The sequence below is a fragment of the Larus michahellis genome, chromosome 12 (genome assembly GCF_964199755.1).
Source record: "Larus michahellis chromosome 12, bLarMic1.1, whole genome shotgun sequence".
Taxonomy (NCBI): Eukaryota; Metazoa; Chordata; class Aves; order Charadriiformes; family Laridae; genus Larus; species Larus michahellis.
This window is the reverse complement of record NC_133907.1, coordinates 2,367,420-2,392,615: the sequence shown is the minus strand read 5'-3', so window position 1 is coordinate 2,392,615 and position 25,196 is coordinate 2,367,420. Positions and strand designations below refer to the sequence as shown.

The window sequence follows — 25,196 nt, the reverse complement described above, 5'->3', positions numbered from 1 at the left end:
ATGAAATGTATCAGAAAAGTTGGGGAGAGGGTGCAGCTCAAAGGAATCTCCCCTTGTCTGTTGTTTCCATTCAAAAGTCCGTGTCATAAGAAAAGTACCACCAACTTTGTTTTCAGATAATTTTTAACCTAAACAATTTTCAAGCATTCTGTATTACAAAACAGAAAATGATACAACTAATGGAAGAGGTCAAAATGCTGGCATCACTTTGTTTCCACATTAATACATAAAAATGGACAACACATTAAATAAACATTTTGTTATTAACAATTATAAATATTAACACCAAAAGTCATGTATAAATTAGGAAATAAATGTACAAACTATTTCAAAGTGCTCTTTCAAATACATTATATACACAACATTCAAGAAGTTCTTAATGTAAGACATTTCAGATTGATGTAATGTTGCTGTTTCATTTTAAGTGTTGTTCATATTCTCTCAAAAGTATTTCATCACTTTCAAAAACCACATAAAAAGGCATAATTCCATGCTGGCAAAGAGCAATATTGCATTCTTCTGACTACCTGTATTATTAATTTATTGTAAAAAAAACCAATCTTACTTCCTTTCTATTCCTTGCTATTTGAGAGTACTTATTTATATGAAAACACCAGCAGGGAAGATGAGAGAAATGTGAATGACTAAAAAAAAAGGTCTTCTATTTTCATCAGTAATTTAAATTGTTAATGTAGCAAGGGCAGTGCTTGGACAACATTTAATAGTAAACTCTTAATCTGTCCAGTTAAAGACTTTCCTCTACAGAAAAAAAAAATAATGAATTGAGAGATCTCTTTTCCTGGTGGTCTCGGTTTTTCAAAATATAAAGTACTAGAACTTGAAATCCCATAAATACACCATTTCAGACAAAGAAAAGGAGAAAATCCTACAGAGGATGTATTTACTCTATATTGTAAATTTGCAGTTAATCGCGTATTAAAAAATGCTTATGGAGTATAGTCATCCTAGCCTTTTGCCTCAGAGAAGTTTCGTATTTTGTTCAGCGCTTCTATAAGCACTTTACAAGTGCTTTTTTCAACACTTTATAAGAACATATAAAACTGAGTTGAAGTGACTTACATTGTTCATACTGGCTTTTACATACCACTAGTTTTTATTTCTAAATTCTCCCTCTATAGGTATTCTTTCACTGGTTGACCCCATTAATAGTTCCCCTCTCTATATGCATAATATTGTTTCACAATTAAAGCTGAATTTACTTGCTTATCTGCAATAAAGATGGATTTTTTTCCTTTTACTTCTGACCTATTTCTGTCAAGCTACAAGAGAAAAATAAAAGTGATGGTGAGCTGTGAGAACAGTCAACCAAGAGATTTGACAATATTTATGGTTACAATGCTTGCTGGAAAATCTGAGCAGGGGCAATGGAAGAATCAGAAATAAAGAAGGATGCCAGCCACCTGCTTGCAAAATTTGGCATGAAAATGTATATGTGAGTTATAAAATTTGGAGTAGTGTTTTTAAGACGAGTTTTGCCAGATGTTTTTCTCAGCTAAGCACAATATGAAGCAATATTGACATCTAGTAGGCTGACACTGCAAATTTCAGAGTTCTCTTCTATTTTTCTTTCCACAATAAAAATACTTTAGTTTACATGGATATATAAAAGGTGCTGCTTGTGATTAACATTTCCTTGAATATAGGTTTTGATCCTCTTTCTGTACCTTTTACAACAGAAATGTGGATTTATGCAGATTACTGAATTATAAGACTTGGGTAGATAGGTAGGTATTACAGAAATTGCAGTTAATTTTATTTTTTATCATACAGCATAGAACTGTCTTCACCTAAGGAATGTATCCATCCCCTTATTCTTACAAAGTAAAGTTAAGAGCCATGGATTTCAGAGGCTGGCAGGTAATCTTCAATGCATTCAGTTAAAAACGATCAATAACTTACCACGGGATACTTCGTCTGGACTGAGATATGACCGAATGGCTTTGTATTGAGCCAGACTGCAGAATAACCTGGCTGTTTTCCAGAATGGGCACAACTGTGATCAAATGATCCTAAAGCTATTTAGAAACATCAAGAATGGGGTGGGGTGGGGGGTAAATGAAAAAACTTCTGCATTGTATCAACATACAGTACTATACACACTACCAAATATCAAACCATTAAAGCATTGTCTTGTTACCAGTAGTGCACTGCTTCATATCCAGCATGAAATGAACACTGTTCACATACAGACGCTGCTTTGTGCTAAGGGGTAACCAACATATTACAATTAATCAAAACTGCCTGTACATCCAGTTCAAAAGATGGAGATACTATTGAAATGAATCTGACACAGGATCGTATTCTCTTATTGCTGATAATTTCCATATTGTCCCTATAAAAAAGAGAAATAAAAATGTTGGAGGATAATATATCAGAGTTTACAAACAATGAGTTAGACAATTTCTTTTGGTCTATGAATTTTGAAAGACCCACTGAAGTATCACCAATATGTCTCCACCAAATTATCAGATAGATTTATATGCGGAGCTAACAGCTAAATCTGCTTTTTCATAGCAGAGGTTTAGACAACTTACCTGCTCATAGCCATAAGGCCTCTGTTGCTGAGCGGATGGGCCTGTCTGAGAAGCTCTGTAACTTCCGTATTGCTGCCCCTGTCCCTGTTGGTAGCTGGAATACTGTGAAGAGGCTCCCTGTGCAGGACCTGAGAAGGCAGTGAAATCTATTAATAAGGCTTGGTTTGCTAGGGGGAATTCTTATGGTTAACATAATGTAAAACATGCTAGGAACAACGTAAGCTCTGCAAGTATGAACTGTGAGTAAATTTTGCCTCAACCTCCCCTCAAGCTTTACACTAGAAAGCGTTAATGCTAATAATGATCTAGTTGCAGCAGTGTAAACTTCAGGTTTTAAGCTTTGTGCAGAAAATGTGATACACTTTTAAGTGATTTGTCTCCCTGAAATCTATATTGGCACAATTCAATTATTACCTATATGCAAGCTACCTGGCCTTTATTTTAGTAACAATTGCACGTTTAACTTATTTACTGAGGCTGTGCCACCATAAGCACTGCTGACCAGGCAGAACATAAGCAATTTCTTGCGTATAGAGATGCTTTTAAAACCCATGTAAATCAGACACACAACTGCACAAGGATATTGATTTCCTTTTATTTGGGACTGTATATAGACTGCTGTATGCACTTTTTAGCATTATTGGTGGATTTTTGTGAAGGAGAACCTTTAAAAAGAGGAGGCCAGATTTTAACATCATAAACTGAATTTCGTGTTTCATTTCACAGAGTATGCCTAGTTTGAGTAGTCCAAACTACTAGTACTGCAGAGTCAGGTGTTAATAATTTAATTAAATTTTTAGGCATGTAGGTTCTACTTCACGAGAACTTACATTTCGAGAATGCGTTTGCTGTTTATATCGACATCAATTTATCAAGTTTGGTTAACATTGCCAGTTCAAGGTCAATACCATCACATCTGGGAGATCCACCAGAAATCCCTTGCCTTGAAGCTAGGATTCAGATTATTCCAATCTCTCCAGACCCTGTTTTTGTACTAAATAACCCGAAATGGTTTCTTTCTCCTAAAGGCTGAGGATACATACAAGCTGCCTCCAATTGGTCAGAAAACTCAGACAGCCATCAAACTCAGATTCTTTTGATGACAGTGGGCAACTCCGCCCCTGGTGACCTGAAGGGTTCAAAAGCATGTTCAAAGCACTTCTACTTTTTTCCTTTCACCTCAGTCCCTCACCAAGGAACAAAACCCCGATGATGTTGCAAGAAATCTAAGTGAGAGAGTAATGATTCTCTGGATTGTTGATGTTATTTTTTCATGTCAGTTCAGAACTATTACATGTGTAGGAGGCCTGAGAATCCAGGCAGTCACCTCTTGCCGTCACTTAACAGGAAGTCAACATGAGGCAAAAGCGTGTTTTCTAACTTTCTGGCTTTCTTTCCAAAGACAGTGGGATGCAAGATGCTAACATAACAGTATGGAAGGCAGTGCTATACTAACGTATCTTACTGCCCAGAATCCCCTTTCATGCTATGCTCTGTGGCTAGTTTTGGTACGTGGATGTCCAGGGTTAATCAAGGAAATAGTTTACAGTGTAATTTTAGCTTGGCAATGGAGGCGTCAGGATGAAGTATTGCAAAAACTTGACTGGTCAGTGACAGTTTTCTTACCATAGCCTTGCTGTTGTCCTGGGTAACTTTGTTGATTTGGGTATTGCTGCTGGGAATATGTTTGCTGTTGTGCAGCTCCCTGTTGGTACCCTGCCTGCTGCTGGCTGTACTGAGAATTTCCTAAAGAGGGAAAAATTGAAATAGTTTGGTTAGAGATGAAGCAGGTATTTCACTGTACATGCAAATCATAGGAAAACAAAGAAGCCTTGGTCTGGAACTCATAGATGAGTACTCTTCAGAAACAGATGTTTACATTTTGCCTGTCATGATGAGTTTATTTCTTCAGTGATTTTTAGTTGTTTTGAACAGGAGAGAGTTGTTTATTTATACACATCACTAAACAGGCAAACAAGCAACCTGTTCCCCAAAGGATTTTTTTTAGCCCAGAAGTGTTTCAGAAGAAAAACACAGAGTCGCAGAGAAATTGCAAGTCATATTTTACATTTTTGTAAGCATTTCATTAGTATTTTAGGGGATTAGAACTTTGCTTTACAAAGATTGCCAGTGCATTTTCCTACCTCCTTCATAATAATGTTGTGTAGAGTCGTCAAACGACCTGTCATAGCTCTGCTCAGTATAGGATGACTGCTGATAGGCATAATCACCATGTCCTACAAGGAATTGCAAAGATTTATCAGGTACATTATTAATATTACTAGAGATATATTGTTGAATACATATATTATGAAGCTGCTTATACACAGAGATGAGGCTAAGAGGAAGTACAGACCCCTTAGATAGAAAGTTGAATACATGTCAAGGAAAACCATACCTATAAATAAATCTCTTGCATTTACAAATCCAAACTTGGCTTTGTGCTCCTTTTGAAGCAGTTTGGATAGCAGGATGTGGTGATGTGTGTGTTTGTGTACCAGACTCTCATGCCCTGGCATTAGAATTTTCTAGCATTTAAATTAAATGAATCTTAATGGATTTGCCACGTCCTTGCATGTGGCAGTCATGCTGGTCTACACTTCAGCAGTATTACAGTGACTACAGCTCAGAGGAATTACCATCTGGATAATATTGCTGATTCATAGGTTCTGAAGAGCCTTGTCCATGACTGTACTGTTCACTGTAATATTCTTCCTGACCCATGTACTGCTGCGAGGAACCTGCGAGGCAAAGACAAGAGAGAGCAAACTGAGCCCGTACGCTCCTAAGGGATGTTTTTTTCTTATCTGATTTTTTTTTAAAGAAAACAGTGTTTACATCAGGATAAGTAAACAAGCTATGTATGTTGAGAGCAGTTTCAAAGATGTTTTGCTCACTAGAAAAAGGAAATAAATTTGTATTCTCAGAACAAGCTGGCTGAAACTGAAATTACACAACGGTTGGTAACATGTCCTAAAACCATTCACTTCTCTGGCAATACCGAAAGTAATGTCTACATTTCATCTACTAATTGGAGTTATTAGAAAGCACAGGAATATATTCCATGCTCAAGAGCACAGACAGAATTAAATATATTTTAATTAATGTATTAATTTTTTCTTAGCAAAATTCAGTTTATGTTAGAATCAGTCTAGCAGCTTTATTACCTCTTAGAACTTTTTCCAGAGAGATCTTAGAGCATGGTAGTTATCCTCTGGTGTTTTCCTTTCCTTGGCCTAATTTTTCGTACTAATTGCTGGCAAACTATATCTTCTTTGCAGAAATGTGTTCCTTGTTAACTGTGCCATGTTACGGCTGATCCAATACCATTTGAAAGAACTGAAAAGATTCCCAGTGGCTTGAGTGAGCTGTATGTCAAATTGTTCATCTTTTCTTTAGAGATATATGGTCCCTTTTAGACAGAATTATTTTTCTAAACACCTGAAATAATTAAATAGATAAATCTTGAAAATAGATTAAAGTTCATCTGATTGTCATGATACTTCCACCATTCGAGATTTCCTCTGTTCCCAGATGAGATTCCCTGCTCATAAACGTGACTTGGAAATTTTGTTGACTGACTTACCCCACAGGACAGACTGCATACCATCAATCTAATAATAATTACATCAATAATCTAGTAACAGATTTTACCTTGCTGTGAAGCTCTGTAAGGGCCCATTGGTCGCTGACCCATCATGCTGTTGCCCTGGTTGCTCTGGCTCATCATGGCAATGGAGGACTGCCCCTGGTAATGCTGGCTGCCTCCTTGCGCCGAGTTGTAATGCGACGTTGCTGCTTGCTGGTGCATCATGGAGACTACAATGTACATGGAAAACACTGTTTTCTAAAAGGATGTGATAGTTCTCTCCCTACTCTCTTTGGAAGCAAGTTAAAACCTTCAACTAGCATGCATCCTGATAATTCTGTGAATTTTCCACAGGGGGAGATGTTTTCCTACTCCATGTATTTAACTCTTCTGCACTGTAATCCAGAAAGGATGTTATTATATGGTCAGTTCTTGCCATTTGCTTCAGTCACACATTTAAAAATACATCTAGACTTGATTACTATTAGTTTATTTAAAATAATGTAATCATTATCACAGTAGGATTAAAGAAAGATGTAAGAACTGATGCTTGTTCCTCTCTACCTCCTGGCTGCATTTCTTTTCTAATCAACTCTTTCTTCTACTTCCATCTTATTATATACCTGATGATTACACAGTTTAAATAAACTGACATTCTAGGATTTCTTTGATCCCTAAATTTCATATTGTCGGAAAGAATTATTAAGCATTGGGCATCCCATTCAATACTCAGTAGCAAACATTTTTGCAAATTAAGAGATCAATTCCAAGTTGTCAGCTAGTCTCTCTATACGCTGCAAGCAGTGTGAAGTATCGATAAAATAACAAAAAAGGGGTAGTAATGTACAAAGAGTAAATGTGTAATGCTCTTCGGCAGGCCATTTCAGCTAGGATAAAGGTGCTTCTCCGATCCCTCCCACGGCTGAGGGATTTGCTACCAGGGGCTATCAGATCGTGCTGCTGCACTTTGAGCTCGCTCTCTTTTCCCCAACTCATCGCTAACCATAGCAAGTCCGTGTAAATTAAAGCAAGTTCTGAAACTGTTCTGACTTACACTGGTGCCTGGCACCTTGAAATTCAGAGATGTCTTAAAGCTGTCTGCTCCTCTTGTATGTTTGTCGCTGTCTACAGAAAATATTTACAGAACAAATTCATGTGTGGTAAACCTCTGAGGTCACTGAAAAGTCAAGTTGGCCCAGAAGGAGGAAGAGGGAGTTTACCTGGATTAGACTGCATGTTGATGTTTGTTCGAGAGACATAATTGCCTATTGACCCCTGGCCTTGCATTGGCACATTCTGAGATGCAGGCACTGTATGGCTATAACCAGGCCCAGTTCCATGACTGCTGACAGTCATACTCAGAGAGGTCGTGGGCATAGTGTTCTGGCCTGACTGCTGCATAGACACGTGATTAGGACCTAGAAAAATTAAAGAGAGCAACAAGAAAATCTGTGCTATTATTGGCAACGTACAGTGAGCATTAAAGCCCTCACGGCCTTTCTAAAATACCTTATGATAAGGCAAAACAAAATAAAAAAAATCCTCATTATTAAAATTCTCTGTTATCTACAGGCAAATTAAAACTGCCTACTGCACAGTTAGAGTGATCCCCCTCTTCCTGGCAGCCAGATCCAGGCTGTACAGAATTGCAGACAGGAAGAACAAAACCAGCAGCAATACCCTACAACCAGTTCCTCACAGGCAGCAGAATTAACAAATGCCAGTAATTACAGATACTTCAGAAAATACATGGACTCTGGAAACAACCCAGCCTTCGCAAATTTGTCCTTTCCTTCCTCCTGTCCTGCTGGTGATTCCTCTTCCCACCTCACACAGATGGTGACAATGGGAAGACTGAGACTTCACACATTGCTGCACCCATCAGTTCCTTTATAACCAACCAACCTTCTCAGCTGGGGCTTGTGAAGTGCCGACGGACCCTCTCCTCAGAGGACAACCTCGTCTCTCCCTCTCCTGAAGTTTGACTTGGCTCCTCAGACTTTCGGAAGATAAATTTTCCAAGTTACCATAATAATCCCTGTATTCCCTTTCCAAAATCACCATATTTAATCATCAGACTGCTACAATTATACTCTGGGTTTGTATTAGCCTGCTTACCTGTCAGTACGCTTATTTTTTAAAATTCTATTGCTGTTGGGTAACTAAAATTGGGGAGAGTCTGGCTCTTATTTTTTGTTGTTTGTTGCTGTTAATACTTTTGTGAATGAGTTTTGGAAAGTTGTTTTCATTGTGTATTGTTACTGTCTAAATTGTGATAATGTGTATTGTTGTCTATCTGAATTCAGCTGTATTGTTGTCAATCTAAATTAATTTAGGTAGAATGGAAGACATGCAGAATCTCCAGAAGAGACGGAATTATGTTGTGATGTTTAGATAATGATATCTTAATTCACAGTTATTAAGTGTATCTACAGCCTCTGAAAAACGTGTCTAATTCTCTTAGTACAAGCCTCATTAATTACTCTTAATGGTATTTATAGACATCAAAATGAGAAAATTTGCTGTAGATTATTATATTTTCCTCTGATGGAGAGATGCAAGCAGCATTTTCAACACGAGATAAAGAGTCAGCTCTACTTAATTCAGCAGAGCCAGGTCAATATACCAGAACAGAGATCTCGCCCTGTGTTTTGCTCCAGTTTTTGTATGTCTTGCAAAGCTGATACTTCTTGTGCAACACAAGACCACCTGGTGTTTGAATGGAGCTAGCAGCTGCTTTGAGTGAGAGATGGAGTGAAGCAAGTGTTGGTAAACCTTGCCCTGTTTGCGTGGGAAAACTTAAGAGAATCTTGGCCCTCTTCAAAGCAAAAAAAAAAAAAAAAAAGCTTCGGCTACTTTATGTTTGTAAGGGAAAATATGAAAGCATGACCAAAAGTGTTTAGATAAAAACACTAAAACAGTAAGATAAATACAAAGCACTGAACCTCTTTCATACTTTCATGAACCTAAGGCAGTTGGATTATTCTTTGAAAGGCCTCATTCATGATTTCCGAACAGTTAAAATTCTCAGTTGGGCCCAATTCTATCTGGAGGCAGCTGAGTTTCCCTGGTTGGTTCATGGAATCTATTGGGTTTCCCTGCAGGGCTGTGCCATGAAGAATCACTGGCTTGTGGATGGTGGACTACTTGAAATCTCAGTGGGTTGGGTTGTTTTTTAGCTTGTCCCCATCAACAGAATTATCATTACAATTGAGACAGCTGCCACTATGGAGAGTTACAGCGTGTGTAGGGAATTACCTAGCTACTGTCCTGCAGAGGTGATGCCTGTAAGGTCCTGACTGAGGACAATAAAGAATAGAATGTAGTAGTTTCTATGGCTTCTTCCCTGTTCTTCCCTCTCTTACAAAGCTGCACCTGTTCATTACAGACTTTCATCTCTATTGCCATTAGATGAGAAATTTTCACAAGCACTAGAGCCCTATATGTATTTGAATTGTTTGTGCATATTTACTCCTGATTTCCAAAAAACACTGTCCAGCAATTGTTGACTGATGTGAAATAATTTCTCAGTCTCAAAGTCTATTTACACATCCAGACTGCAGTGTCATCTAGTATCGTTGTGCTAACTTGATTCTGGGTGGCACAGAGACAGTAGCAGCAGAGGCTGGGAACCACGGAGTGTCCCCAAGCCCCAGGGTGTGCAGGTCCCATCTCACAGCAGGGACTGGCAGCGGAGCACATGCCATCACTGCTGCTGTCACCTAGGCTGTGTCCTCAGTCACACCTTCGTTTTGAAGTGCAGCTGTGTCCTCAGCCTGGCTTACAGTGGACTGACATTTTCATGATAAAATACCTGGCATTATGTAGGTGACAGAGTCTCAGTGATTGGGCAGAGAGTGAACCACCCTGAGACCCCCCAATTCAGGCTGGGTTTTAGCACTGGGCTGGGGCAACGTGAGGGGAAGAGCCCTGGCTGCTCCTGTTCTGCCATGATTCGAGTCTTCAGGACTGCCCGTCTGGTTCTTTCCAGCAGCACTACATTACTATCAACAACTGGAGGGTAGGGGGCAGATAAGAAACCAGCAACAATAACACTGAAAATATAGATTCTTAGTAAAACAAAACAATGTTTTGACTGACTTATTATAATACTTATACTAGGTAATAAATCTTTCAGAAAGAAGGCCCAGTTAAATTAATAAGTTCATTTTACAAGCTGTAACTGTTCAAAGGAGGTACCTCATCCATTAGTTTAAAAGGTACTATCAGCTTGACCACAAATAGATTTTTAAAAAGTCAGAAGTAATTTCATGGCTTGTATCTGCTCTTGAGTCCCCCCACCAAGGTCTGTGATTTTACAATCAGGTATTTCTATTTATAGAAACTGTTTTCTCTCTCTGTCACTCTGGGAAAGACCCACAGAAACAAGAACTGACAAAATAACTATGAACTACCAAATAAATAAACACATTATTCATACTATACAATGCACAGAGTAAAAAAAATAAAAAATTGTCTTTCAATTAGTTTCTTTTCAGTTGCACGACCAAAAGAAACAAATAGACAAAGCGTGTTATCTTATTCACATGAAATCTCTGTGCAAACTCTTTGGCTATGTAGTACAATCTCTGCAAGCTTCTGTAGAGGACAAAGACTGATGCAACACCAAATTATTTTTAAGAAGGCATGTACCATGGAAGATCTTTGCAATCTAAAGGCTCGGTTGTGCGGTTAGTCATGCAAGCAATTCCATTTTACCCTGGCCAACCTCACCACTTCCAAGAGAAAAATATGACAATATATAATTTTTCTTACTAAAAACTTGGATGCATCTTTACTTGGTGATTTTCATTATGCGTTTTTTAAAAAATGTTTTTAATTTCTCCCCTAGAAATACTATGCAGATTGGAGTCCTTGCAGAAGCCAACATCATTACTGACTGTAGCCATTTTGTGATGATTTCAGCATGTGCCTGAAATCCCCATATGCCTGAAAGGTGAGTTAGGAGAGGTCTTTTACAGCTCTGTAAGTATATTCTGCATTAATGATTTTGTTGCCAAGCAACAGCAAAGCAGCACAAAGGGGACCGGAGCTCACCATTGCTAATCTGACTCTGCATGAGCGAGGAAGGAGGAAGGCCCGTCCCAATGGCATCACTGAGATTGCTCTGTGAATGGAGAGATTGGTTGGATGCACTCTGAGTCATTCCTCCGGGGCCCAAGTTTATGTTTTGCGTTGGTGGCTGCAAATAACAAAGAGGAGAAGCACATTTTTGGTTAGGTTTTAATTAGAAAAATAATAACCCCCAAATTAGCCTGACTATGACTAAAAACTGCCTCAACTAAATATGTGCTTCCTTCACTTTTTGGGCTTGCTTGCATAAACCTTTCTTCGTGTGACTACTGCGTGAATGACAGTCGGCACCACACTGAGAAGCCGACAGGCAGCACAGAGGCGATCTTAAAATTGTGCTTAGAATAGAGTCTGGCTTCTGTGCCCGTTCTTCCATACTTACATGAATTTCATTTTGTGCTGGTCAGAACCTAACTGCTGAGGGGGTATGCATGAGCAAAGACGATACACAAGTGTGTTGACAAAATGACCTCTGCCAAGCATAAAGCTCTGCTGTATTTTATGGGATACCTCCAAAATCAATCCATTTAGCAAGAATAACACAATGTTTAAAGACAAACCAATGCCCAGATGCTGAATTAGATTTTTGACATAAAATAGTGGCATTTTTTCCTGAGTAAAGAATACAATGAATAGGTAAAGAATAATGAATCTGGAACAAATGGAGCCCAATCGTATCTGTACCACTGCACCATTTGTAGTATATAGAACTTGAGCTACGGAGACAGAGATTAACACAAATGTCCCAAATAATGTGTTTTAAACACAGTAAAAGTAACCTTTGTTTAGTGGTCTACTTGACCGCTCCAAAGCTTTTACTAAAAAATAATACTAAAAAATGGTTTATAGACAGTGATCAGTAACAGAATCAAAGACCATTTCCCTCTGGCTTAGTAAATGTATCTGATGGCAGCACTGGTACTTACAGCAGGAAGCAAGGACTGCATATTCTGGTTAGAATCTGCTATTGTTGCCAAGTAAACCAGGTTTCTGTGCAAGATTTGTTGGTATCTACAGAATAAGGAGTAAAGCTTATTTGGAAAGGGTTAACAATACAGAAAATTCCAAACCTGTATCTTTTTCTTTTTTTCTATTTAAAAACGAGTACTTACATTAGCCCACTTTTCATCTGTCATAATAAATAGCAATAGGAATGACCTGTCTCTGTGCTGTCATACTTTTCATCAAGGATCGGTGTGTTCAACACCTCTTTTACAAATGGGGAAGCTTGGGGGAAGGGAGAGGTGAAATACACTCTCTTTGAAAGCACTTTGAACTGTGAAGCCAGGACCTCGCTCTTTGAGTACTGACACCCGGGCAGCTGCTTGAACAATTAGCCACTTCTTCCTCTGTTTAACAAGGATCCTAGTAGTAATGAAATTCCAGAACTCCAAAAAAACCAAAACCTGTTTGCCCTGCCAGCAAGCTGAGAAGAACAAGGTTTTTTTCAAGAGTACTCTAACTGGAGTGTTTACTCAAGTAAGCACCACCAGAACCATTTGTGCTCCTTCACAGTTCTCGATGAACTGGAAAAGCTCCTAATAAAGAACAGGAGGGCATCCAAAAGCAAACAGCTGCGCTACTCAGCGAAGGGAAGAGTCAAACTTTTGGAAACAGGGAGGGTTCCAAGAAAGCAAGAAAAGATGCTTTTTTAGCATGAGTTTTCTTCTGAGAAGGGGAAAATGGCTGGGAAGTGGGAAAAATGAAACTAGAATGGTGACATGACTTCTCTAAAAAAAGGTATCTTGTTTAGACCGTTTTTTTGAAAGTACGGCTTTCTAGGTTTGGCCCCGTAACCTGATCTTTCATGGGACAGATTGGCTATTCTTCCTGACTGAGATTTTATGCCTCGAGTTTATAAAAGTATCTTGCTTTCACGATTAGGAATAATAAGCAATGCTACAAACTGCTATGTCTACATGCATAGTGTTTTAACCATATATAACCACATGGCTGATCCTTAACATTGAACTACTTTCTGATGAAAATGCGTTATTACCTTAGTACCTGATTCTACTTTTATTTAATGAATCTGCACAGAGCAAGTGGTCCAATAACCATAATTGTTTGTAATTATTTTAATAAATGATCTGTTAAAAATATTGTAAATACTAAATACTCAAATGCTTCAGAAAAAAACCTCTGTGCCAAGAACAATATACATTTCTTAATACAAGTGAATCTAAAAAAACAGTCCAGCTATTTTCTCAGTGATCAGTGAGCAGAACTGTTCGTAGCACTGTTCTTGAGGACACCAAAATTTTCTGACATACTCCAAAACTCGCAATACTCACTGAGTACATTCTGCAGTTTTCCCCTTGCTCTGATAATCCATAATACACTGTATTAGGTGGTGATTTTCATCTAGCATCTGCATAAAAGAAATACGATCAAAACACGTTACTATGAGAATCGTATTAAGTCCCATGTTTATGTGATACTCCACATTCACCCTTCTTGGCAGTGGGTGGTATTTTGTGCAGTTTTGTTGCCTTGGGACATTACAAAGTACCTACACGTGACTCTATTGAGCCACACGATTGTGCTTTTCAAGTCTTTCCCTTATGAACTGTTATCTTTAAAGGACTTAGTTGAAATACGCAATATGGAAGAACGAATGAACTTACCTTTTCTGCTCCTTAAATGGCAGATAGATTTTTATGCTGCAGAAGGAAAACGCTTTCACTATGAAATACCACTGCCTCATTCAAAACCACCGCCCAACCCTTTCCAAAACCTCAGATTTTACTAACATGCCTACTTTCAAATAAGAACTATACTTGCAAGCAATTTAAACCTACTAGTTTTCCTGCATAGGAGTAGTGTGTGCAGACTACTGAGCTTGGTGACGTATAAAATTTGCATTACTGGATCTACTGAAACCACATTAAAGAGAATTATACCCCAATGTGCCCTTTGGGATAGTTCAGTTCTAATACATGGAGGACTTAAAATGAAAACACCGAGTTACTATATATCAGTTAATTTATGTGTATCAGTGGCTGCTAGCTTAGTGTCGTTCAATAAATTCTAGTGACTGACTTGTTCCAAGGAAATCAGGGCTGCTGGACAAAATGACCACTGACCTTTGTTTAATGGACTCATAATACAATTAAAAGCTTAAAATATCCTTTGATTTGTTTTCAGATTTCAAATACAATAGTTTGTCTCTTTCCCCCAGCTTTCTCGTGAATGCGGCAAGCTTTCTGCAGGTGAATGAATGGAAAAATAACAACAGTATTTACAAATTTAGGTTTGCTTCTGGCAAAAACTCCCTCCACAGTACAGTCTGTGGGTACCATTGCTATTAAGTGCTTGCAAGATTGGGCCTTTCAGCCACTGGGTTGTCAGGAGAGAACTCTTCAGGAAAGAGTTGAGAAACATGTTTATGAGTTGAATGTGAATTAATCCATGTAGGTATGTGTTCTAATCAGAGCAAATTCTTGACCCATTCAGATAGCAACAAGGGCTAGATGATGGAAAAAAGGAGTAGAAGAGTGTTTCTGATGCACCTGCAATCTAGCAAGTCACTCCCTGAGAGAACTCGGCTTCTCCTGCTTCTGCCTTGGAATTCGCAAGTTGGTCTGAACTTTGTGGACGCCTCAGTCCATGACAGACTCTGACTGGTGGGACCCGCGGTGACGGGGGGCCGAAGAGAGGGGACGATGCTGTGGCTGCCTGGGCAGGTCGGCCCCCTGCTCTCCAGTGCTGGCAGGGGACGTCGCCACTCCGTCAGGCAGGAGTCCATGTTCCTCCTGTCTGCCTACGCTCACATGGCAACCCGGGTGCAGCGTATAATTTTAAGAGAAAATACTCCCGCCTGATGCATGGTGCAGCTCTTTGTTTCATGCTCAGTACTCATTGTCGTACAGAATTTTCACCTGTCTCAGTGGAAATTCTGTATATAGAATTAGCAAAGAATATAAATCCATCCTCTTCTATTTCCACAACAGATACCACTGACAGTATCTTCACATTCAGTTAAGATGTGTACTCAGCAGCAAGAGTCCAAGCAATATTACAGATATCTTCATCAGGAAAGGGATATGCTTCTACAATTAGCCGAATAACATTTTGCTTACTGAAAAAGGAATGGGGAATAGCTCTTTTCCTAACTTACTTGGGAAAAAGAACTGAGTTCTGATCTCCATTACACAGAAGAAACTGAAGTTTCCTGCCCTGCAAATGCTATTTGATGAACTGTTTCAAAGCCCCACCATCACTGCTCTCTTGTCAGAAGTTCTAATGTGAGTTCCTCACCTCCATGTGAGGAATAGTCGCTACTGGAATAATAACAGCTTTGAAAGACTATCAGAATTGAGTTAATAAATAAAAACAAGCTGCCTATATATTATGAATGCAAATAAAAATAATCTTGTTTTTCAATGAAATTGGCACGTGTTCTAAAAAGCCCACTTTATGAGGATTTTTTGGGTCGCTTGCCCAGCCCCTGCTCCTTCCCTCGCTGCCCCAGCGCCATCCATGCCCACAGAGCCCATCCCATCACTGCACCTCAAGTCTCTTCCTCGGCATCACTGCTGCCAAAACCGCTGCCAACAGCCCTGAAGCAACATCCCAGCAAATGCACCCACGATGGGAAATGGTTCCGCACGTTATTGGTAAAGAAATAACACTTTGAAGATTCCATAAAGTTCATGAATATGCAAAAAGGGGAGTCCTTGAAAATCAAACTGGAGATACCCTGGCTGCCCTTTGTCTGTGGATATAGTCACGGTTTTAAGTACAAAGTAGATGAATTATGAAATTCTGTCCTAACCTCAACCAATCCGGAGGCTAGAGAAAAACTTACCCACTGAGTCTGAAATATTTTAGTATTTAAAATTAAGTGGTTCACAATATTACATGTGCTGCAAGAGCTACACAAAATGGGATTAGTTTCCACAGTCTCCTGAGATTCAGGTCATCTCTTCAGTCTCTCCTACAGCGGTTTGTCCTGTCTTAATCTCTGTCCTGTCACAGTCTGCCACTGGGTTTTTTTTCCCTAGAAGGCATAAATTGGCACCAGATGCTGGTTTGGCTCCAACCCCCCGATGATGGTTAACTGCGGTACCAGCAACGGCACTTCTTCACCCGTCGCTATTTCCGAAGGGGCCACGGAGAACACGCACCCCTCGCTGCCCCCGCACGACACGCAGCACCCATGCGGTGGGGAGCACGCAAGAACACCATGTACAAATGACAAGTAGCGGGCAAAGTAAAAACATGCATGTTCTTTATTGACATTTCCAGCCTCTTCCCCGCTGACCGCGACCCTCTGCCGGAGCCAGGAAGGGTTATCGGGGTGTGCACGGTCCTTGCCATTGGAATGACCCCTTCCCAACCAGGAAACCCGGCTTTGGCCCCCACAGGGGAGAAATCTCTCAAAGCCTTTGTTTGCCATTGAACATCAATAAATATCAACAATAATGATGATAACAGTGTATGAAAAATACAGCACCAGCGACTGGTGCTCCCTCTATCTTCGCAGAGAGTAAAATTCTGCATCCCGATACAAAAGAAAACCCTTGCAAATTCAAGATTTTATTTTAATTCGGTTTTTTTTTAGGCTGGATCTGGCGGGGGGGGCAGAAGCCGGCATGCCACCGCACGGTAACCGTGCGGCTGCGGGTCCCGGCGCGTCTCGGGCGGCGTCTCCCCTCCGCGCCCCGCAGGGACGAGGTGCCAGCGCGGCCTCAGCCCCGGCTCCTCCGCGCTCTCTTCGCACCTCCGCTTTGTTCCACTTCCTCCTCCTCCTCCTTCCCCCACCTCTCTCTCTCTCCGGCCGGCCGTCTCCGCAGCCCTCGCCATTCCGCCTCCGCTCCGCCCGCCCCGGCCTCCCGGCGGCAGCACCGGCGGCGGAATAAACCTCAAAATCCTGGGTAGAAAAGCATGCTTTTTTACCTTCTGGATAGTTTGCTGGGTGACCTCCCCTTTGCCTCTTGGGCGAGCAGAAGCAAAGGCAACCGACATGGTGGTTTGGGTTTTTTGTTTTGTTTTTTTTTTTTTTAACGTGCCTATCACATATGTGTTCCCGGCTGCGATAATATTGTTATTATCTGCCCGCTCTGGCCGCGCTCAGCCCCGCCGCAGTGCGCGGGGGGAGCCGCCGCAGATGGTACGATCTGCGCCCCGCCGCCGGCCCCCGGCCCCGTGCCGCCGCCCGCCCCGGCCCCGCTGCTCCACCCTCCCCGCTCCGCCGGCTCGGGGCGGGGCGGCGGGGGGGGCGGGAAGCGGGCGGGGGGCGGCCGCTGCCGGTCCCGCCGCCTCTCCCCGCCCGCCGCACATGGTGCGTCCCGGCCGCGGGGCTTCCTGTCGCAGGCGAGCGACGGCTCCTGCCTCCGCCGCCAGCTGCGCCGGCTGCGCCAACTGCGTAGGGCGGCCACCCTGTACGCCAAGGGAAGGGGGTGGGTGCGACGGGTGCGTAAGGCGGCCTCTGTACGCCAAGAGCGTACGTGAGGCCCCGCCCCTCCGCGGCGGGCTCCGGGGTGCAGCGTACGGAGTTGGCGCAGGGGGCGCCGTCGGCGTGCGGCCGGAATGGCGGCGGGCGCCGGAAGCGGCGGGCGGGGGATGAGTGTGCTGTTTTGAGGGAGGCGGCTGGTTCCGGCCCCGTGGGGACGCACGGGCGGCAGCCATGAGCTACGACCGGGCCATCACCGTCTTCTCGCCGGACGGGCACCTCTTCCAGGTGGAGTACGCCCAGGAGGCGGTGAAGAAGGGCTCCACCGCGGTGAGTGAGCGCGGGGTGGGCGGCCGGGGGGCGGCGGCGCGGCCGGCTGAGGGAAGGCCCGGCATGGCGCCCGCCCCTCGCCGTGCTGTCTGGCCGGCCGGGCCCGCGGCAGGCGCGGGGCCGGGCTGGCGGCGCGGGGCGGCTCGTCACGCCGCGGGGAGCCTCCCCGCTGCCGGAGGGGAGCCCGAGGCCGCGGTGTTGAGGCAGGACACCGGGTCTGGAGCCGCACCGCTTTCCTCAGGGCCAGTGGCGAGCTGCCTGTGCGGCTCGGGCTCCGTTTCGGGCCGGTACCGTGGGTTTTGGGGGGGAATGTCGGGATTTGATGCGTTGAGGCCCAGCAGCGGTGGGTGCCGGAGCCCCGTCAGGCTGTGGGCCCGCAGGGGCCCCGGTGTCCGTCCCCCAGGGGGACAGCGGTGGCCCTCGGCCGCCTCGCTCCGCCGGGGCCGGGTGCGGATCCCAGGGGATCGGGAACCGCGTCGGTAAAGCCGTGTAGAAGCAACTTCCCGGCTCCTCGCTGCCAGCCGTCCCGAGCTTTTGCTCAATTAAGGGGTTTTCATTTTGGGGGAGAAAAAAAAAAACCTATTAATTCCCAAATAACACAGTACCTGGAAGAAAATTTACTGCCTTTGGGGCGGGAATAAATGTAACAAGACTTAGTGCTAAATAGGCCCTTTTTTTTTCTTTTTTTTTCTTTTTTTCAGAAATCAGAAACACTGTAAAAGCAGAGCTTATGTGCTGTGTACTCTATATCTGTCTTGTCTCTTGTTGAGTAGTTGTTTGAGCTCAGTTTTTTTGGAAACACCCGTCACACACTTAAGAGCAGGGCCACCCCCTAAGAAAAGATGATTCCCATCCCCCTACGAGAAGCAGTGGGAATGAGTGTGAAAGGTCAACAGTTTTTTCCCCCCTGATGTTGGAAAAGGTATACTCAAAGTATGAATTAGGATATTAAGGCAGCAAGCTACTGACAGGCTGCTTCTAGGTTTTACTTGGTCTGATCTTCAGTTCTGACTTGAGCAATCCCCGTGGAGTAGTTGCAGAGGTAGTTTTGTTGTTGATCCTGCTTCTGTGGCTGCGGAAACGCGAATGCTAGAGTTGGAGAGAGTTGGGGAAACGCAGTTGGTAGGAGGAGTGGGAGTATATCTCTTGGGAGCCACGTGGATTTAAATTGCAGTACTATGATTATGAAACTGCACCCTGGAATCTGACACAATTTTTGTTCCATCAGTTCTTTGTCCAGGTTGTGGCAATAGGAAATAAAATATTGACTTCAAGTTGAAAAAATATTTACAATGTGAGGTTTTTGTGTTTGTTTGTATTTTCTTACTCATTTCAGTGAAGTTTGCAGATACTAGTCTTTTTGGGCCTAGCTTAACTTTTTTTTTTTTCTTCTTTTAATGTGTTGAAGGTTGGAGTAAGAGGGAAGGATATTGTTGTTCTTGGTGTGGAAAAGAAGTCTGTGGCAAAACTTCAGGATGAAAGAACTGTACGGAAGATCTGTGCCCTGGATGACAATGTCTGCATGGCTTTTGCAGGTATGTGACTCCTTCAGGGGTTTGCGCAGTTATTGGAGCACCTGTGGGTATGTTTATGGATTCTGAGAACATAAAATTCTTAGCATAACTGCTGAGGACTGCAGGGAGGGAGTGTATTTCCATGGTTGCTTATTCTTTTTTAAATAAGAGTAGCCTGCTGTATGGATAAATACATAGAGAGAGAGAGACAATGATCTAATGAGAGGAAATAACGTGTTAAAGTTACTAAGGGCCTCTAGGTTTAATGTGATGAAGACTGAGAACTCATTGGCACCTGTTTAAATATATATATAAACTTATATATATATAAAGTTACTTAAGATATTTTATGTATTTAAAATTAAATATTTACATTTTATATATTATATATAAAATACATATTATTAATACATATTATAGGAGTGTAAGAGACATTTGTCAGTTATGGGGACATTTTTCCACGTGCATCAAGCCAAAAAAGCTACATTTTGCAGTCTTGCATAAAACAAAGAAAAATCTTTTCTGTTCTAGTTCAGAAGACTCTTTCTGAATGAACATCTCTGGATTTGAAGTATAAATATTCTAGTTCCACATTCTTCCTGTTCCAAACGCTTTAATTTTGATTGTTCAAAGCTTGAACGGGAAGCGTGAAAGTTAAAAGAAAGATGTAAATGGAGAGAAAATATATTTCAGAAGGTTTCTCCTCTCTCCAAGTAGTTTAGAATCTTTGTGTCAGTGCTCTAAGGGGAGAGCTGAATCAACGGGCAAAACCAATGGATTTTAGATTTAGTGTGCGGCTTTGCTGCCTTAGCTGAGGGTTGCGATACGTGCAGGTGGGTTCGCAAGCTCGAAGAAAAGTTCTCTAATGGAAACAAGGCTGTAAACTGAAAATGGCATCATAAGCCACAAAATAAAATAAGAAATAAGTTTCTTTTAATTTTTTTTTTAAAGGGTCATACTCATTTTTGTTAACTAATACCATGCTGCTGCAGCCTCCTCAACTAGACAAGATTTGCTGTGCAGATAAAGCTGGCTTATGGTTGGGGGGGCAGCATACGAAATAAGCCCAGCGTGTGTGAGATGGCTTTGCTAATTTGCTGTTAGATGGAATGCTGTCAGGAATATTCCTGGTTCAGAATTGTGTGACTATCTACCTCACAAACGTGAAAGCTGGAAACTAAACCATGTAGTTATTTGGGTACATTAGCTTCTTTCTGTTGCCTTAAAAATGCTATTCTTGCTCAGCAAACCTGGGAACGCGTGACTGCTCATATGCTTTTTCCATTGCTGCTGACACTGACCTCGTGAGGCTTTTGGGGCACGACCAGCTGATTTATTTGCGCGTACGGTACAGAGCATGAATCTGAGAATTCACTGGTGTTTCAGGGCTGACAGCTGATGCCAGAATAGTTATAAATCGAGCTCGTGTGGAGTGTCAAAGCCACAGACTTACCGTGGAGGATCCTGTCACCGTGGAGTACATCACGCGCTACATTGCCAGTCTGAAACAGGTACGTTGGACCACACAGAGACGCTTAAAATACGTCCTGATGAAGAGCGCTTCAAACTGTTTGTGAAACGTCTGTCCAGGCCTTGTTCTACTCAGGTGGTAAAAATCAGCATAACAGAACACGTTGTGGGTGTTTACTGGAAATAGGGATGTAGTAATAGAAAAGGAGGATTGATTACTGTTTGGTTTTCTTCCCAATGATGAAGAAATTAATTATTACTTGTAAGGACTGCACAGCTACATTTGTGATACCATCGGGAACACTCTGCCAATCTACAGCTCTAATTCACTCTCAAAACAATGGTGCTGTGTTACTGTCAAAACCTTGGTGGCTCCTGTTCGTTTTCCCTCCTACTGAGCCATTGCAGGGAGGGGCAAGAGGGGAGCAAATCACTGCAGTACTTAATGTATTTACATCTGATATTCATGAATTTAAAATGAATTACAGGGTCAAAATATGCCCATCTGCATTCTGTGATAAAATTATTAATTTGACAGTGTATTAAACTGATTTTCAGCAACTCGTGGGGACTAGAAAAAGTCTAATTTACTTACGCACAGACACGTGTTAGTGTAGTGATGATGATAATGGTGTGATTCTGGTAATAGTCACTAGCCTGCCAGAGCACTCTACCATGTTCCAAAGTTTCAGCTTTTTCCTTTACAGTAATCTCACATTTGGGTCTTTCATTCTGGCACACTGACCATTTCTCTAAAACGTACAAACCACGAGTCTCGCACGGTCTCCTGCCGCGGGGATGCTGCTGATGGCCGGCCTCCCCGTTCCCGGGCGCTTCTGGTGCAGGAGGTGGCAGCGACTGCTGACCCCGTGGCAGCAGAGGGCTGTAACATGGGATTTGCCACCGCCGAGGCCGTGCTTTCGGATGGAATTGTTGCAAATCATTGCTGAAAACTGCCTTTGTGTTCAGGGGGGAAGAGAGCCTGCTAGAAATATTTCTGGTGGCTCTTCTGGTTGTAATCTCTACAGTGTTTGCTTTCCGCTCTAAAAACTGCTTCTGAAATGAGCGTCTCTTCTTTCTGAGCAGAGGTACACACAAAGCAACGGCCGCAGACCTTTTGGTATCTCTGCCCTTATTGTGGGATTTGACTTTGATGGAACCCCGCGGCTGTACCAGACCGATCCCTCTGGTACATACCACGCATGGAAGGTGAGCTGGTTCTCTCTCTTGTGGAGATGGAATGAAGTATTTGTGAGTTGACGTCCCCTTTAGAGAGGGGCTGGTGTAGAAATGAGATCTCGCTGCCCAGATGGTGCTGGCTCACAGCTGCACAGATCCTTAATGATCAAATTTACTGAGACTGGCAGTCTGCAGTTCAGCTTTACTTGGGAAATCTTGTCCTCTTTTCCCCCCAAAAAACCCCAGCCCACCACCTGTGCCTGACAACTGTCTTTTTGTGTGACGTGTGGGAAGTACCACATTCAGTCTCCTGAGAAACACATGGTGATCACAAAATGGTTTCAGATCCTGTAATTGCACAACTTGTATTTCTCACTTGTTCTGTAAATGAAGTATTTTCTAAACTTCCATTTGTTACCTTTTTTCCCCCCTCGATGTTTCCAGGCTAATGCCATTGGCAGAGGAGCCAAATCTGTGCGGGAATTCCTGGAGAAGAACTATACTGATGAAGCCATTGAAACAGATGATCTGACTATTAAACTTGTCATCAAGGCTCTTCTCGAGGTGAGTCTGTTTCAGATCCCTCGTGTGACTTGTCACTGTATTTCTGCGTTAACTTCTGAAACGTGAGTACGGGAAGATCTTCCTGCGTGTCACAGAAGAGCGCTATAAAAGGATCCATGAAAACTGGCCAGTGTAGGCCGGGGGTGCAGGATTAAATTCGAGGTTCAGAATATTTCAGTAACAGTTTCCACAGCTCACACAGAATTTACTAACAGTTGTCTGGGGAGAAAAACAGACTTCAGTTCTGGCCGTTAAAACAAACGCACCAAAGATGTGCTAAACCATATGCAGAATATTTTGCTTCTGTATTGAAGTGTAAGATACAGAAAATACCCAAAGTCAGCTGGTGGAAGCGAGGTGTTCCTCGCCAGCCACCGAGCGCGCTGATGCCAGGAGGAAGACCCTTATTTTGAGAGTCGAGAGCTTAGAGCTACTGAGCAAAATACTTCTCATCCGTATCTCTTCTCAGAAGACCTGAAAGGGGTTTGGTAGAATTAATTAATGGAGACACTGCTAATGCCTACGTCTGACTCCTGTTAAGGTTGTGCAGTCTGGAGGGAAGAACATCGAGCTGGCGGTGATGAGGCGAGAGCAGCCGCTGAAGGTAAGGGCTTGGCTCTGCTTTTCCCCTCTTGCGCTGATACTGTCCCTGTTGATGTGCAGCAACTTCCAGCCCTTCACGTCACAGATACTTCTCTTTATTGTGGAATGTTGTGTGTCTGCACAAGGTGCCGGTGCCTGGATAAGCACCAGTTTAACTTTGTCCACGTCAGAACTAGAATTGCTTAAATAAAAGCCTCTTAAGTTGTATCAGTATCTGGAGGGTCACCCGTGTCTCTGTTTTAGATCCTAAACCCTGAAGAAATTGAGAAGTACGTTGCTGAAATTGAAAAAGAAAAGGAAGAAAACGAAAAGAAAAAACAGAAGAAGACATCATGATGGATTTCATTCAATGGCTTAGCTGCTTCTTTTTAATGGAAGTGAGGGGTTGTTCTGTATAGACATGTAGGCATTCCACTTACTCATACTGTGCCCTCTTGAGACCTACAATAAAAACCTACCGAGTTTTTTTTTTAAAACTGTTATTTTAGAAAAATCTGTCTGTTCCTTAGATTTTAATTGCCTAGGATGATTTGGCTGCCTACAAAACAGCAGCGCTGACCCATTAAAGGACAGAGACTTACATTTTTTTCCTGGGACACTTCGGTTTGTTTAATGATTTTCTTCCACCCTCTCCCATGTGTTAGTGTCTCTTTTCTTTTTTTTTTTTTTTTTTTTTGGAAGTAGATGTCTCAAGGGTTGCGTCATAACAAATATGGAATTATGCTTTTTGCCTAACTGTCATCTTGAAATGTAAGGGGCTGGGCCTGGCCAGGTGCGTGGCAGGATGGGATGTCACAGGAGAGCTGCCTGTTGCAGTGTGTTGTCACGGCACAATGCTGCCCCAGACCCTGCACCGTCCATCGGCTCAGAATGAAGTGCTGCTGTTGCAATTGCCCACTGCGGGATTTATAGTGCTTCCTAATACTAAACATAATTATGATGAATGTTACATATGACACAGCTGAACTCTAACGCTCTACTCCACCTTCTCCTTGTCTATTTACCCTCTTGTACGTCTCACCCATCAGAGTCGGGTTTAACTCAGTTCCTGGTCGAGCCTGTTGGCTGCTCCCCATCCCAGCAATGGCCTGAGCCCGTTCTCTCCCCTCCGCAGCGGGAGCCGGCTTGGGTGCAGTGAGGGATGTAGAGACCTGCTCTGCACCCGTGTCATGTTGCTCTTGAGGCAGGATCTGCCCTGTGCCATCAACTCACTATAGACATCAACATGTGCAATACAATAAACTTAGAAATACACAAATGTGAAGGTGTCAGGTGACAACTGCTCAAATGCTTTAGAACTACCCTCCAGGAGATGTGACTGGGAATAGGGCATTTTATGCATTGTGGCATCTCCCGTGGCCAGTTTGCCCATAGAAAAGCTCTCTCCAGCTGATTAGTCTGCTGTCGCTCTCCCAAGTGCTCCGGGGACAGCAGCCCATGCTCCAGGGGCCCCTGTGACACTGAGAAGGTGGAATGGGACAGGGGTGGGAGCCAGATAGCTGTCTGGGGCTGAGGCTGGTCCTGTTGCACAGGGCAGGCACCAGCCCCTTATTACCCATCTCCATGTCAAAAAAAAATGGTTGTTTTTTTTTATTTTATTTTGCTCCTGGCACTTTGTTTCTCTTCAGTACCACCCCTAAGCACAATAAAAGGCTTTGTCCATCCCCTCTGTACTCCTAAGGGCAGCTCTCGGGGAAGGGGGAAGCTGGTCACTTCACCAGGTGTGCTGCCTTTCCCCATATCAGAGAAGCCTCCGTTTCCCTATTTCTATCCTGCTTTGACCCCTGAAAGCAGCTCTCCACTCTGCTATTAAGAACACCTGGTTTTACAGGTGTAAAGCAAGACCCACCAGCAGCAGAGCAAGGACTGAAAGTGTCTCTGTCACCTCCCTGGGACATCCC

At 42.7% G+C, this 25,196-nt stretch overlaps 2 protein-coding genes across 3 annotated transcripts; one reads left to right on the top strand and one right to left on the bottom strand.

Annotated features, from left to right (window-relative positions):
- Nucleotides 1–112: 112 nt before the first annotated feature.
- Nucleotides 113–17,405, bottom strand: SS18L1 (SS18L1 subunit of BAF chromatin remodeling complex). 2 transcript variants are annotated; one of them, XM_074605760.1, is made up of 11 exons: nucleotides 17,140–17,405; nucleotides 13,533–13,609; nucleotides 12,165–12,249; nucleotides 11,203–11,347; nucleotides 7,365–7,562; nucleotides 6,210–6,374; nucleotides 5,195–5,296; nucleotides 4,700–4,792; nucleotides 4,182–4,301; nucleotides 2,556–2,683; nucleotides 113–2,353 (listed from the first exon to the last, which is right to left on the bottom strand). In XM_074605760.1, exons 1-11 carry the CDS (start codon nucleotides 17,206–17,208, stop codon nucleotides 2,327–2,329), a joined length of 1,209 nt encoding a protein of 402 aa, XP_074461861.1. In that variant the 5' UTR covers nucleotides 17,209–17,405; the 3' UTR covers nucleotides 113–2,326. The 2 variants fall into 2 exon arrangements, with proteins under 2 accessions (XP_074461861.1, XP_074461862.1); XM_074605761.1 differs by lacking the exons at nucleotides 11,203–11,347; nucleotides 12,165–12,249; nucleotides 13,533–13,609; nucleotides 17,140–17,405 and adding an exon at nucleotides 7,876–8,005 and having other exon boundaries at nucleotides 1,783–2,353.
- Nucleotides 17,406–17,446: 41 nt separating this feature from the next.
- On the top strand, nucleotides 17,447–23,771 carry PSMA7 (proteasome 20S subunit alpha 7). Its single transcript, XM_074605763.1, has 7 exons — nucleotides 17,447–17,965; nucleotides 19,374–19,500; nucleotides 20,866–20,990; nucleotides 22,036–22,158; nucleotides 22,573–22,692; nucleotides 23,234–23,296; nucleotides 23,539–23,771. Exons 1-7 carry the CDS (start codon nucleotides 17,870–17,872, stop codon nucleotides 23,629–23,631), a joined length of 747 nt encoding a protein of 248 aa, XP_074461864.1. The 5' UTR covers nucleotides 17,447–17,869; the 3' UTR covers nucleotides 23,632–23,771.
- The last annotated feature ends 1,425 nt before the right edge of the window (nucleotides 23,772–25,196 follow it).